Source organism: Telopea speciosissima, chromosome 8 (genome assembly GCF_018873765.1).
Source record: "Telopea speciosissima isolate NSW1024214 ecotype Mountain lineage chromosome 8, Tspe_v1, whole genome shotgun sequence".
Classification (NCBI taxonomy): domain Eukaryota; kingdom Viridiplantae; phylum Streptophyta; class Magnoliopsida; order Proteales; family Proteaceae; genus Telopea; species Telopea speciosissima.
Window position 1 is genome coordinate 61,591,837 of NC_057923.1, and position 13,470 is coordinate 61,605,306.

The following is a 13,470-nucleotide window of genomic DNA, read 5'->3' on the forward strand; positions in this document are numbered from 1 at the left end:
TGCTTTAACAACTTCATTTTCAATATAATATCACAAAGCCCTTATATTTTTTACAACAGATTCCAATATGGAAATGAAATGTTATAAACTTTTACATGTACTGCCAAAAAAAAAATTTCCATAAAGGGACACTCCAACATACTCCTATGCATCTACGTTACAACGTCGATTGTCATGTTTATTGCTGCCAGTGGGCACTCATTGATAATAGGAGAAAATAGAGTACCTTGTTCAAAGTTAAAAAACTACAAAAGCAGGTTTCATGCACCAAAAGATTTTCAATTAGACCCTTTTTCTCATGTGATCAAGGAGCTGCAATTATCAACAGACAACAGAAAACAATTGTCAGTCAGACCAATTAATACATGAGTTGTAAATCCAAAAGAAAAAGGTAGTAGAAAACACTATGCAGGCACTCAAAAGTATATCCTAAACATGAAAACCACATATCCATAAGGCCTACCAAAAACGGGTACTGTAGAATCCATCCCAAGACAGGAACTTGAAAAATGAAAATCTTGATAGAAGGCCAAAAGCCACTGTAATAAAAATTTCATGAAAAAAAAATTAGAACAGCAGAAGTATATGAGCAATAGGACACAAGCTTCGTGTAAAAAGCTACTGAAGACATGAGACGGACCTGAAGAGATTAACAGAACCAAATATTTCAATTATGATACCGGCAATTGGCCACCGAACAAAGATGAGAAATAGCCCAAGAAGAAAAGACAGAGAGCCCTACAGAAAAATTAAAAATCAATCAAATTCCAATGTAACTGCTTCATTCCCTCACAATCCAATATCCAATTTCCAAACAATGTACATCAGAGTTAAACAACAGTGTAAGACAAATTCAAAGCAATTGCTCAGTTTTTATTTATTTATTTAATTAAAAAGTGCATCCCTCCAACTTTCTGTTATCAATCAATTACCTTAAGCTGTATCCAAGTAAAAACTCCTCGCCCCCCCCCCCCCTAAAAAAAGTTGTTTAGAGGTTCTAGAAAACAGCAAAGAAAAACGTGGAATCAGCAATCACAAGACTTCTTTTACGGAACACAAGCCTAAGAATATCAATGAAAGGAACTCTGATTGCACCCAAATTTACATGCTTAATTTGAATTCAACCCTGAATCCAAACATTCAACCTCAGCTTATAGACAAGTAGAGAATTGGGATTTAATAAAGATGGCGGAAGCTTTCCACATGCTCATGTGAATATGACTACTATGATCTTGATTCAACAAACCATCAATTATATCAATGCCCCATTGCACATTTGCAATACAAGCTCGAGACAGAGTACCCAACCTCCTTCCTGGATGCCCAGAACAACTGGTTTTCCAATATAACTGTAATCCATAAGTGTGTTCCATTCTACATAATCAAGTTGGGTTTGAAGTGCGTCTTTCCCAGACTTCATAAGTTATCAATATTGTAGGTTATACGGCGACAAAGTCTCCATTGAAACAAAAAATGATTACTGGTTGATGGGGTCAGGACTTGACTCGGGTACGTCATCTTCTACTTAAAAATAAAGTGACAGCTGGAACAAACATAAGCAGTTGTCATTTTTGTCAACACAAGCAGTGTTGTCATTGTTGTCAACACAAGCAGTTGATAAAAACACTCACCAGAATACAAGGATGTGTCGCTGATGTGAAAATTGAAGAAGGGCCGCTGTGAAAGGGCGAAGAAGTGAAGTGGGCAGCATCAGATCAGGTCAACACCCATTGCACTTGGGTCGACTCTCAATGATGAGTGTTGACGTCGACCGAGGCCCGATCGATGCTCAGTAGACGTTAACTGAAAGTATTCAGGGTCGAACAGCGTCTATCCAAGGTCGACATGCATTGGGTCATTCATCTGAGGAGATCAACGTCCATCATTCCCAGGTCGACGCCCAATGAGAAGGTGTCGACGTCGACCAAGAGTCGATACACGCTCAGTCAATGTTGGCTGTGCCTCAGTGACCGTCAACCAGAGGCAATTGAAGGTCAAATGAGGCTACTCGTGGTCTTTTTGGCTTAAGTTGTCACTTGCATATAAAAGGGGGTATTGGGCTATATGAAAAAAGGGAACACACTCCACTCAAGAGAAGAAAAGAAGAGAGAGTCTCCATGGAAAAGAACCTTAGATGATTGTCTTCAAGCCGTAAATTGATCTTGCAGCAGTCTCCATGGAAAAGAATCCTAGAAGATTGCCTTCAAGCCGTAAATTGATCTTGCACCATCTGTGAAGGATTCTTCAAGTTCATCAAGAGTGCATCAAGGGTTGTCGAAATAGGCGGAGAAAAGCCACCCAAAAAACCTAGGGTTTGTGAGAAAGACACAAGGAGAGTTCTATTCGTTCAAGAACAGTGTTTGAAGCTCCAAAGGTGTTGAGGTGGAGAGTGTGAGTGGAAGAAAACAAGGGGGAACATCTCATTGTATGTAACCTTTTAATTTGTGCTTTCTTTCTTGTAAGGCTATTAGACTATAATCTAGGTGTTTGACAAAACTCCAAAATCAATACATTGGGCTAATTGTAGGCATCTGCATATGTCATTGTGAACCATATCATTGTACGCTATCAAGTGGGTGCTTGATAGAGGGGTTGTAGCCCCTTTATGGAGGGTGCCACGTAAATTGGGGGTTGGTGCTCCTTTGTGGTGGATGCCACATAAATTGAGGGTTGTTGCTTCTTGCGGTGGGTGCCGCTAAATGTGAATTGTATGTGCATTACACCTAGGCTAGATTTGGATTATAGTCCAAACAGTCATTTGCACAGTGGAAGTAGCCACACTGGCAAACCACGTAGTTACAACATTGGTTCTTCATTTTATTCTGGTTATTCAGCTACAATTCAGCTACAACATTGATTCATCCTTAATTCCTGCTATTATTGCCATCAATGTACTGTTTTAGTTCTTAAGTTTCAAATCAGTTTTAATTCCCAGATCAAATTTTAAGAACCCTTAGGGACCGTTTGTTTAGAAGGGTTTTGGTGGGGTGGGATAGTTGTTCAAATTTTCCCAAAAACATGGAATTTAGGTTTTTTATTGTATAGGGTGGGATTTAGAACAGACAATCTAAGAAATGTCAGATTCTCAGCCGATTCGTTGCTTTCTCCACCCCAGTTCTTTCAAAGTCCCACCGATTTGGTGGGACTCTCACAGGTAAGTTAAGGGAAAGTTTTGGGCAACGGTAGTTTTTTGTGTTCAGGTTGTGGGAAGGAGAGTGGGATTTCAGACCGCAAAGGCTGGAGGGGGATCGTGTGGAAGATGAGTAACAGTGGGGTTTCAGATCATGAAAATCAGTGGGTAGCTCACGAGAAAGAGCGCGGAGCCCCAGCCCAACCTGTAGGTCCAGTAACGTAAAGCGAGGAAGAGGAGTAGCAGGGACAGGTGGCTTGCAGTGAAGAGGAGTTGCAGGGGACAGGGGGTTCACAGAGAAGAAGGGTAGGAGGGATTGTTGTGGTTGCAGATTCAAGAGGCTCTGGAAACGTAAATGTGTACAAGCCATTTTCTGTCCCTTATTGTACTTTGCATGTGGCACTGAGGTGTAATGCATGCTAATCACAGGCCGTGAGTTTCCATCTGTAGTTGAGATAGAGCTTGTCTGGCTTTCCATTCCTCTGGAAATCAAATCCCTCACCGATAAATGGACAGCTCAATGAGTCGTAAAAAGGAGATGAATCGTTCACCCAACTACTTTCGGAGAGATTACATCCACTCGGCTCTAATTTGACGGAGGCATGGTGAAGACCTGAAGAGATCAGCAGTACAACAGTAAAAAAAATGTTATGAAACATGTTACTCACAACCTTGGTTTTCAGTTTGCAAGAGAATAGAAAATTGTAGCAGTGTGAAATGATAAAGGAAAGAAGCAACTGAGAAGATGATTTTTTGGTTCTATTTTTCAGCGAACAAATGAACGGAACATATGAATGATACTCCTTACTCCCCTTGGATTGAAGAAATTTAACTCCGTGACTTTATTATGGGAGACTCTGCCATCTTACAGAGAGATATCGCGGCAACAAAACAGAGCCCACCTCCAATCGCGATCCAGATTGACATCGCCACAGCATCAGAAGAAAATCAAATGCCATCGCCTTGCTCTGCATCTCACCCCATGGCCACCGGTCCTCTCTGAGTTGCAGACAGCCTCTCTCCGTAAGCTTCAACAGTCGGGCCATTTGAAGGCATTCTCCTCTCCCTCATCTCACCCCATGGTCACCACCTTGCCCTGCCATCTCTCTCCTAATGTAAGGCTAAATCACAATTGACTCAACCCCAAATAAGATCACAATATAACCCAAATTAGGTACTGGTTTCAGACATGATTGGGTTACACCAAGGATCAGCCTTAAGCCCTTATTTGTTTGTGCTTATAATGGACGACCTAACCAGGTGATGCAGCTCCAGGTAGGAAGAAGAAGAAGAAGAAGCCCTGACCTTAGGGCTTGATTAGGGACCCAGAGATTAGGATTATTATTTTCCATACTAAGTTTATTTTTCTGTTTTTAGATTGAACCGGTTTAGAATTGGTTGCACCCAATTGGTTCAATGGGTCTAATTTAAGTGAAGTGTTCCTATTGGTTAACAGGTCCTTAAATCCTATTGGCTAGTATGGAATCTTCTTTTTAATTAGTTATTTTAAGTTAGATTCTTTTAATTTGAGTTAATAGGGGTATCTTAGTCAATTCACTGTTTTAATTAGTTAAGTTAGAATTTAATCTCTCCCTTCCACGATTTTGTGAAGGAGAAGATTTTAATTTGTAGTAGGATTTGGCATAAAACCGTATTATAAATAAAGTGAATCGTGGAGGGCTCCCCCACAATGAATTTTGAATAAAAAAAGACTCTTTCGCTGCTGGCCGATTGCTGCTGCTGCTGTTCCTGCTCCTTTGTGAGTGTATCCTCGTGGATTTCAAGGTGGATAGGGTGGGTGGATTCCTGCGACTCCTTGCATCGAGACGATCGGGAGGTTCCTTCAATTATCAAGCTGCTGCCGGTGGGTTTCCTGCTGTGAGTTTGAAGTTTAAATTCTGTTTTTTGCATTCCTTCTCCTTCCCCATTCGATCCCTTTATTTTTAGTTTGAATCCCATAAACCCTAATTCATCTAGAACCTGTCCAGCCTTCATCCTTCATCAGTTTTCATCCAAAATTTAACCACAGATCCCTTACTGCCCTCCCTCAACTCGACCTAACCTGCAGCCTCAACAGTCCATCAAAAACCCTAATCCCCTCACTCACATAAAACCCAAAAACACCCTAAATTCTGTAACACCCAATTCAGCCATCAGAAAACCTTCATATTACAGTCGAACATCCCCCTCCCTGTTTAGAAAACTCGGCCTTAGCCCCAGCCCTTAGATCCCACTCAAAACCCTAAATTTGACCTAATTTCTAAAACCTAAAACCCGGAACCCTAACCCTAGAGTTTCAGAATTTTAATTTCTGTTTAAACCTATTCAAAACCTATTCCATTAGCTTCCTTTTGACCTGCATATCATTACTAAATAAAACCCTAGCTCAAATCCCTAATCCCTAATCCTAACCCTAATTCTGCCCTAGTTTACCTATTCTGCCCATTCGAACCAGCAGCCCCATTGAGACCTTGTTGCTTGGCCTCTAATAGGATCCTTTTCCTATTTAGAGCTACATTACCAGGGACATACAAGATAAGATCCTATGGTGCATGATCTTTGCAGATGATATTATTTTGGTAGACGAGACAAAAGCAAGGATTAATGCCAAAGTGGAGCTATAGAGAACTACCTTGGAATCAAAAGGTCTGAAGATAAGTAGAACTAAAAACGAATATATGGTGTGTAACTTTAGCCACTCTGGGACGGATAATGAGGTGGTGAATATTGATGAGAGGGAGATCCCGCAAAGTGACCACTTTAGATATATGGGATCAATCGTAAACAAGGAGGTCGATGTAGATGACGACGTTGCCCAAAGGAGTAAAATATGGTAGATGAAGTGGAGAGGTGCGACCGGAGTTTTGTGGGATCGGCGTATCCCTTTAAAGCTTAAAGGAAAGTTTTATAGGACTGCCATTAGACCAGTTATGATGTACGGGGTGGAATGTTGGGCTATGAAGAAGTGTCATATAAATAAACTGGGTGTTGTAGAGATGAGGATGTTGAGATGGATGAGTGGGAAAACTAGGAAGGATAAAGTGAGGAATGACCATATTAGAGCTGAATTAGGAGTAGCTCCGATACATGACAAACTTAGAGAGAGTCATTTGAGGTATGGCTATGTTCAACGGAGGCCTCCAAATGCCCCAGTTCAAAGGAGTGACCTGATCCTGATTGAGGGAACCAAAAGAACCAAGGGCAGGCCTAGGATAACCATAGGAGAAGTGGTGAAGAAGGACATACTTAGCCTAGGCCTTGTTTCTGGTATGACCTCAAATAGAGCTGATTGGAGAGCTAGAATCCATGTGGTCGACCCCATTTAGTTGGACTGTAATGATGTGATGATGTTGTTGTATTACACGCCGTCTTCAAGGTCTAGAGCGGAATGTTGGGCAGTTAGGAAGCGGTACATAGCTAAGAAGGGACGATGCCCTAGAATTGCGCGAAGTTGTATGCCCCCCCCCCCCCTTTCACTTCTTTACTAATATTTTGCTGACTCTTCTAGGATCCATGTAACCGACCCCATTAAGTTAGGATAAGGCTATGGTGTTGTTGTTGTTTCAGACTTGATAACAGTATATGAAAATGACTGATGTATTCTGCAAAAAAAAGGAATATGTAATAAACACTGGTCAACAATAGGTTAAACTAACCTTACAACTCCTACCAAGGATATGGAATAACCCCAGCCTAAAAGAACAATAAACAGAAGCAATAATGGGATTACTGCAGGTCTGAAATAGGTCAAACAACCAGAAAATTAACCAACTGTAGAGACAATAGCTACACACATTGGATGGGCCTTATTTTCCCATCGAGTTTGGCTCTCGAAGGAGTAAATAACTCCTAAAATCTCAGGCCAAGTAAATGGCTAGATGCAGAATGACATGAAAATAGAAGGGGTAGGTTTCAAATTCAAAAGTAGCTGAGCATAGACAAACTCAGCTGTCAGATCTACTCCAAATCAGTATCTGAGGGATGGTTGTACGTCAGGATCAAGCCTCCAAATATAAGCAATAGCTGATGGTTAGATGCACAGATCAATGGAGTTGATGCTGCAGCAGGATCCTTGAAGAAATACAAACCGCAGGTGATGGAATCCTTCCTTCAAACAGCAGCAATAACAACCAGAACCTTAGGATAACTTGATGGATATTCTAGTAGGTAACAGCAGCTTCAATGTGACTCTCGGTTGGTCTTAGATGGCCAAAGAAATAACTCAGAATAAGGGAAAACAGAGTATCGATTGGAGAAGAGAAAAGGGGAAGAAGGCGGAAGGCTATCTCAGCCAAGGGTATCACACTCAGAGGTCTCTCACCTCACTGTCTCTCACAGATTCTCATTGCACAAAGCAAATAATTTATTCATTCATAAAATCACTGGGAGGACCCAATATGCCCACTGCGTATACAATGTAAGTTGCTAAAACCAGAAAGGAAAGAAAGCAAAATAGAAAGTCCCTTACAAAGCAATATTGAGACTTGTACAAAAAACTAAGATCGATCTTAGATATTAACCAAAATAGAAAGTACTAAAGACAAATAAAATCTAAGCTAATAAGTAATAGCTACTAAATAGAAACTCCAACTTAGTAATTACGCATGATTACGAAAATAGAAACTTAAGTATATAGTAACTAAATCAGCAATAAAATCTCCCTTCTCTTGCTATCTTCTGTGGGACCCATAGAATCTCAAATATTTCCTTGGACTTCCTTATTCATGCAAGGCCTATGGGAGCACACCACTGTTCACGTGAACAGTGTTTTTAGCCTTTTCTTCTTCATGTTTCAATCTACACTCCCTCATCTCACTCTTTTTGCTGCACTTTCTCTCTACTAAATTGAACAGGTAGAAGCGACTGCACTATTCTCTCTCCTCAGCTCGAACCATCCCATCCAACCAAAGTGGGGTGGGATGCTACAGTAACCCTCCCCCCACTTTCCCATTCCAGTCTCTCACCCCACTAGCATGTGAGTGTGTGAGACCCATATATCAGAAAATCCCACCCCATAACCCCCCTCTAAACAAACGAGGCCTTAATGTTATTAAACTTCTTTAAATCTGAGTTTCTAAAATTGAATCTTCTAATTATGGATCTGAATATTGTTCACTGCTTATTCATTACTTTAGATCAATAATTAAATTTTGTTTAATGCTCCAACTTCTGCTTATAGATTTCTGTTCTGAGTCTGGGATTCAGGTTCATAATCACAGTAGGAACTCTCCATAACTTGAAATCAGACTTCCATATTTTGCAGAGTTGTTCACCCGTATAAACAGACCACTCGACCTATTGAGGATTGGTGTCTTGACTTCTGATGACTGGACTGTTGTGTGGAGCCTCTGTGGGCCCCCGAGGGAAATTTTTTAAGGACTATATGGGTATTTCGGTAAATTTCCTGTATAGGTTTCGCTATAAACCTGTAGCGAGAGTTCTTTCTCTGTAACGAAATCTGAGAGAGGTGTGAGGACAAGCAACTGTAACACTATTCTCTAGAAACACATGGATATACCTTTTGCACACGAAAAGTGAGGTCTTTTCCTGTTTTCAGCATTTCCATAAGATGATCCAAACTCAATTCCAAGCCACTCTCAAAGTTTTGAGAAGTGACAATGGAACAGAGTATAAAGAGGGTCACTTTCAAAAATATCTTGCTGACCATGGAATTCTTCACCAGACTAGTTGTGTTGATACCACAGCCCAAAATGGTGTGACCAAAAGGAAGAACTGTCACTTACTAGAAATGGCCAGAGCATTAATGTTTGCTCAACATGTTCCCTCCCAATATTGGGGAGATGTTGTTCTCACTGCAGCCTATTTGATTAATCGATTGCCTACTAGGGCCCTTGACTCCCGTAGTCCGGCTGAAGTTTTGTTTGGGAATTCGTCATTTGTGGTTTCACCTAAAGTGTTTAGCTGTGTGTGTTATGCTAGGGATACCAGGTCCCCTGGCAAGCTTGAACCCCATGGATTGCAGTGTATTTTCTTGGGTTATTCTCCAACCCAGAAAGGTTATAAGTGTTATCATCCCCCTTCCCGTCGTACTCTAGTCAGTATGGATGTTACCTTCCAAGAAGGCCTTTCTTATTATTCTTCACCACCTCTTCAAGGGGAGAGTTATAGTGAAGATGTGGATGTGTTTCCTTCCCTTGGGCCCACTATTCTTGAAACTCCATCACCTTTAGCTGCTGCCCCATCACCTTTGGTTGCTGCCCCATCACCTTTAGATAATCCTATACAGGGGAAGACTATGGAAAATGGAGATGGTGAAGCTCCTACTCAGGGGGAGTTGACACCAATTCAAAGAACCATTGAGAAATTTCAGAAGAGGATCGACAACCCCAACATTTTAACATATCACAAAAGATGTTCCAGAAGAGAGCAGCCGCAATCCACCGTAGCTCCAATACCCATCCAGTTGCCGACTCTAGATCCAGACCCCACTTCTCCTGGTAACATTTCTCCTTCCGACCTACCTATTGCTCATCGCAAAGGTACTAGGACTTGCACTCAGCATCCCATTTCCCGTTTTGTTTCTTACAATTCTCTTTCTCTGTCTTTTCGTGCATTTGTGTCCTCTCTTTCTTCTGTTTCTATTCCTAAAAATTGGCAAGAAGCTTACACAGATGAAAAGTGGAAGGCCAGCAATGTTGGAAGAAATGAGAGCATTGAAAAAAAATCATACTTGGGATCTTGTGGATCTTCCTCCAGGGAAACGACCAGTGGGATGTAAATGGGTGTTTATGGTCAAACAGAAGGTTGATGGGACCGTGGATCATTATAAGGCACGGCTAGTTGCAAAGGGCTTTACCCAGACTTATGGAGTTGATTATTAGGAGACCTTCGCACCAGTGGCTAAACTCAATACTGTAAGAGTGTTATTGTCATGTGCTGTAAATCTTGGGTGGGATCTTCAGCAGTTGGACGTGAAGAATGCCTTCCTCCATGAAGAGCTAGAGAAAGAGGTATATATGGATATTCCACCGGGCTTCTCTAATGATAAGACCAAGGGCAAGGTCGGCCTTTTAGAGGAAGCGGTTCCAAGATGGTATCAAAGCAGGCAGGTGTCACGGTATTGAGTCCCCCTGGGAGCGGGCAGGTGTTAAAAAATTATTTATCCACCCATGTCCCCCTTTGGATAGTCCGACATGTTAGAGCTCCTGTATGATATACATATTGTTTCTTCCCTTTCCTATAAGGTCGGCCTTTTAGAGGAAACGGTTCCAACAGATAGTGAAACAGATCTCATCTCACCGTGGACGTAGGCAAACTTGCCGAACCACGTAGATCCTTGTGCATACTGTGTGATTGTTGTTTTGCATTTTTTCATTCTTCTCTGCATCGTGTTAGGTTTACACAACCAGAATACCTGGCCAATCAGAACTGCCTTTATTTTATTATTTCTTGCCTCTTGAATCTGATTCAGGTTCCTTATACTGTGATTCTGGAAAACTATCTAGTTTTCTACCCCTAAACCAGTTAGGTGACTAGAACCCCATTCATCGAATTAGATGCAATCACTCTTGAAGAAACCGCCTTTGATCTCACACACCCATCAAGAATGATACTGATCAGAAAATGAACAAGTAATTCAAATTGCATTCAAGAAGCATACTTCAACTGCCAGCACCCTCCCAAAATCCTTAAAGATAAGCTATAACCAGTTAACAAATAAGACAGTTCAGTTCACAAGACAGTTCAGTTCACGCAGTTAAAAAGGCTCAAAATAAATGCATATTATTCTACATTTGCAAGATGTCCTTTTAAATACCTTGTAATTATTTTTATTTGTAAAGAGTCGCCACATTGATTGCCAGCCAAGCAACAGGGCTACCCCCAATAAACAAAATATCTGACAATAAAATCACAGTAAGGATAGTAAGGTACTTTAATCAAGGAGTGAATCAGATAATACTTCATGAAGGTTATAAAAAACCTCACATTTCCCAAAGCAAGCAAGCCCCTGTCGAAGAATAGAATTATGCCGAGAAATGTGAAAAAGAAGCCAAAACCAATGAGACCTATCCCAATCTCTGCTTTTAAACAACATTGAATGGATTAGTAGCCAAATCCCTAAATTCTCCCAAAAGAAAATGAAAGGAAAGAACATCTGGAACCTACATTTAATAGTGCACTAGATTACCTATGCTACTATAATTATATAGATGAAAAAAAAATAGATTTAATAACTTAGTGGCAGAAAACATTGATTTTTATCAGAGTAAGGAGCCCACTTAACCACTCCATGCATCAAGAGATGATGAAAGTTAATGAATCACTACACGTTACATAAAATAAGATCATTGCATAAAACAGACTTTTCAAAGTAATCCTAGTGGATACCTTCACAAAGAGACAGCAGTAATGGAAGAACAGGAGCAACAAGTAACCCCATACAAAAAATTGCTCCCTGACTATATACATGACATCATTATTCTATAGATGAGTCCTTGTATTGGGAAATGTAAGGTTTTCTACCATCCAAAAGTGAAAGGTGAAGGATACACGCTGCCCTCGTTGTAGCAATAAGAATGCTCTCCAGGCACTTGTTAGAAAGTGGAAAGTGATATGTTACGAGTTTGTCTTAATTGCAAATAAACAACTGCCATCCAAGAACTTCTAAACACAACTGTGAGCAAAAATCTTGTTCAATTTACCAAATTAAAGTTTTGATGCCTGTAAATTAGATTGATATTTTGGAACAAGCAGCCTAAAGCCTGCAGAGTCTAAGAAAGATTGATTTCCCAAATCTAGATTCCAATGTATAGCTATGTGCTACAATAACAATGAAATACTGCATAGCTCAAGCTGAGCATGGGTGACTTGTATGCTCCAGCTTGAGGGGGAGTGTTAAATTGCTGACAACTCTCGGTTTGGGGGAATGTCCCACCGTGAGTCTATGTTAGTAAGTTGGTGTTCGTAGAGTTAGTGGTTTATTAGGATTAGTGACTTAGAGTTAAGAGTCTTATTCCTATTTTATTTTCTTGATCTTATCTTTTCCTTATTGTAATTATGATTGCTGATTTGGTTATAAATAATACAGTAGCGTTAGGGAAATACACTGAACCTATCGCTGGTTCTTCTTCTTCCTCCTCCTATTCTCTTTTCTCTCTTTCTTCTCTCTTCTCTCGATCTTCTCTGGTTCAGGTAGTTACTGTTTTACTTTGCTACAAATATTTTCAAGATCCACCTCCATTCTCTGTCAAAAGGGAGGATGACTCTAGGATTGGGCCAACATTGTCTAAGAATTGCTTTCCCAATAGAACTGGAAAAAGGACAGGAAAAGAATGAATGGTCAATACTTTCCAAGGAATTCCAGCAAATAAAAATTTGGGATTGACAAATTTCTCTGAAGAAGAAACTCCTGGGTAGGATTGGTTATTAAGTGTTTTAGTTAAGCTAGAATAGGTCTCTAAGAGTCCAGCCTTATTTCAGTCTCCTTCCAAGAACGAAACTTCCCGAGGTGCCAGTTGACCCTTCATTTATTTACACAAATAAAACATTCTAAGTTCCTTGTCAAAGGTGAAAGGAGCATACTTGAATGTGCACATGAACTTTATTAGCCAATGAATAATAGGTAGGGCAATGGTGGGAAAGGCTTTCATTGTAATTCAAAAGTGGAAGATATCATGCTAATACATTCCATGCAGTAATTGAGAGTTAATTGATATGCTAAAAGCAGGAATCCTTTCAACACTAATTTGACTAGAACAAACTGAACCAAGTAACCCATATGCAAAAAGACAAGCAAATTTATGACCACGGAACTAAAAACCTACATAATCCTCAAATAAGGTAAAAGCTTCTCACTTTTCTGTTCAGTTATCTCATAAGCCATCCTGCAGGCTGCCAATGTACCTACTTAATCTTCAAGTAGAATAACCAAAGCCCCTTCCTGGAAACTGCAATATAGGCATAAGAAAGTCGGATAATAATGTTCATCAAGAAAATAATAGTAAATACAGAAAATGAATATTGAAAGGGAAAAGTATCATATTTGTTTAGCTTCCAATATCCAGGAGAAGGGATAGGTCAATTGGTTATCAGTTATCACAAGTAAAAATAAAAAACCCCTAATTCTTACACCATAGTCTAAAAAGCCCAACAAATTAAGGGCGAAACAAACAACAAATCCAGAAACCCAATTGGAAGAACCAATCAATCTCCAAAATGGAAAGTGGGTGGGGAAGGGCGGGAAAAAGTTAGAATATAAAGAATCGGCTTCATACCTCCACCAATTGACGAGAGAAGTTCGTGTCTTATATTTCTCAAGGTTTTCGGAAATCCGAATGCAGCGGATTAGGGATTTTCGAGCTGATTACGATTCACGACCT

At 40.3% G+C, this 13,470-nt stretch overlaps 1 protein-coding gene across 2 annotated transcripts; it reads right to left on the minus strand.

Moving 5' to 3' along the window:
• On the minus strand, nt 1-13,470 carry LOC122670642 (vesicle transport protein GOT1). Of its 2 annotated transcripts, none has more exons than XM_043867590.1 (7): nt 13,366-13,470; nt 12,947-13,031; nt 11,078-11,169; nt 10,908-10,988; nt 641-738; nt 429-539; nt 1-312 (listed from the first exon to the last, which is right to left on the minus strand). In XM_043867590.1, the coding sequence occupies exons 2-7, from the start codon at nt 12,972-12,974 to the stop codon at nt 297-299; spliced, it is 426 nt and encodes a 141-aa protein (XP_043723525.1). In that variant the 5' UTR covers nt 12,975-13,031; nt 13,366-13,470; the 3' UTR covers nt 1-296. The 2 variants fall into 2 exon arrangements, with proteins under 2 accessions (XP_043723525.1, XP_043723526.1); XM_043867591.1 differs by having other exon boundaries at nt 464-539; nt 13,366-13,469.

Coding starts and splice junctions, on each gene's coding strand:
- LOC122670642 (XM_043867590.1), bottom strand. CDS start 12,974: ATGGCTTATGAGATAACTGAACAGAAAA. Junction 11,170..12,946: donor TGAGATAACTGAACAGAAAA/GTGAGAAGCTTT, acceptor GTTTAAAAGCAG/AGATTGGGATAGGTCTCATT. Junction 540..640: donor GGTTCTGTTAATCTCTTCAG/GTCCGTCTCATG, acceptor TTTTTATTACAG/TGGCTTTTGGCCTTCTATCA.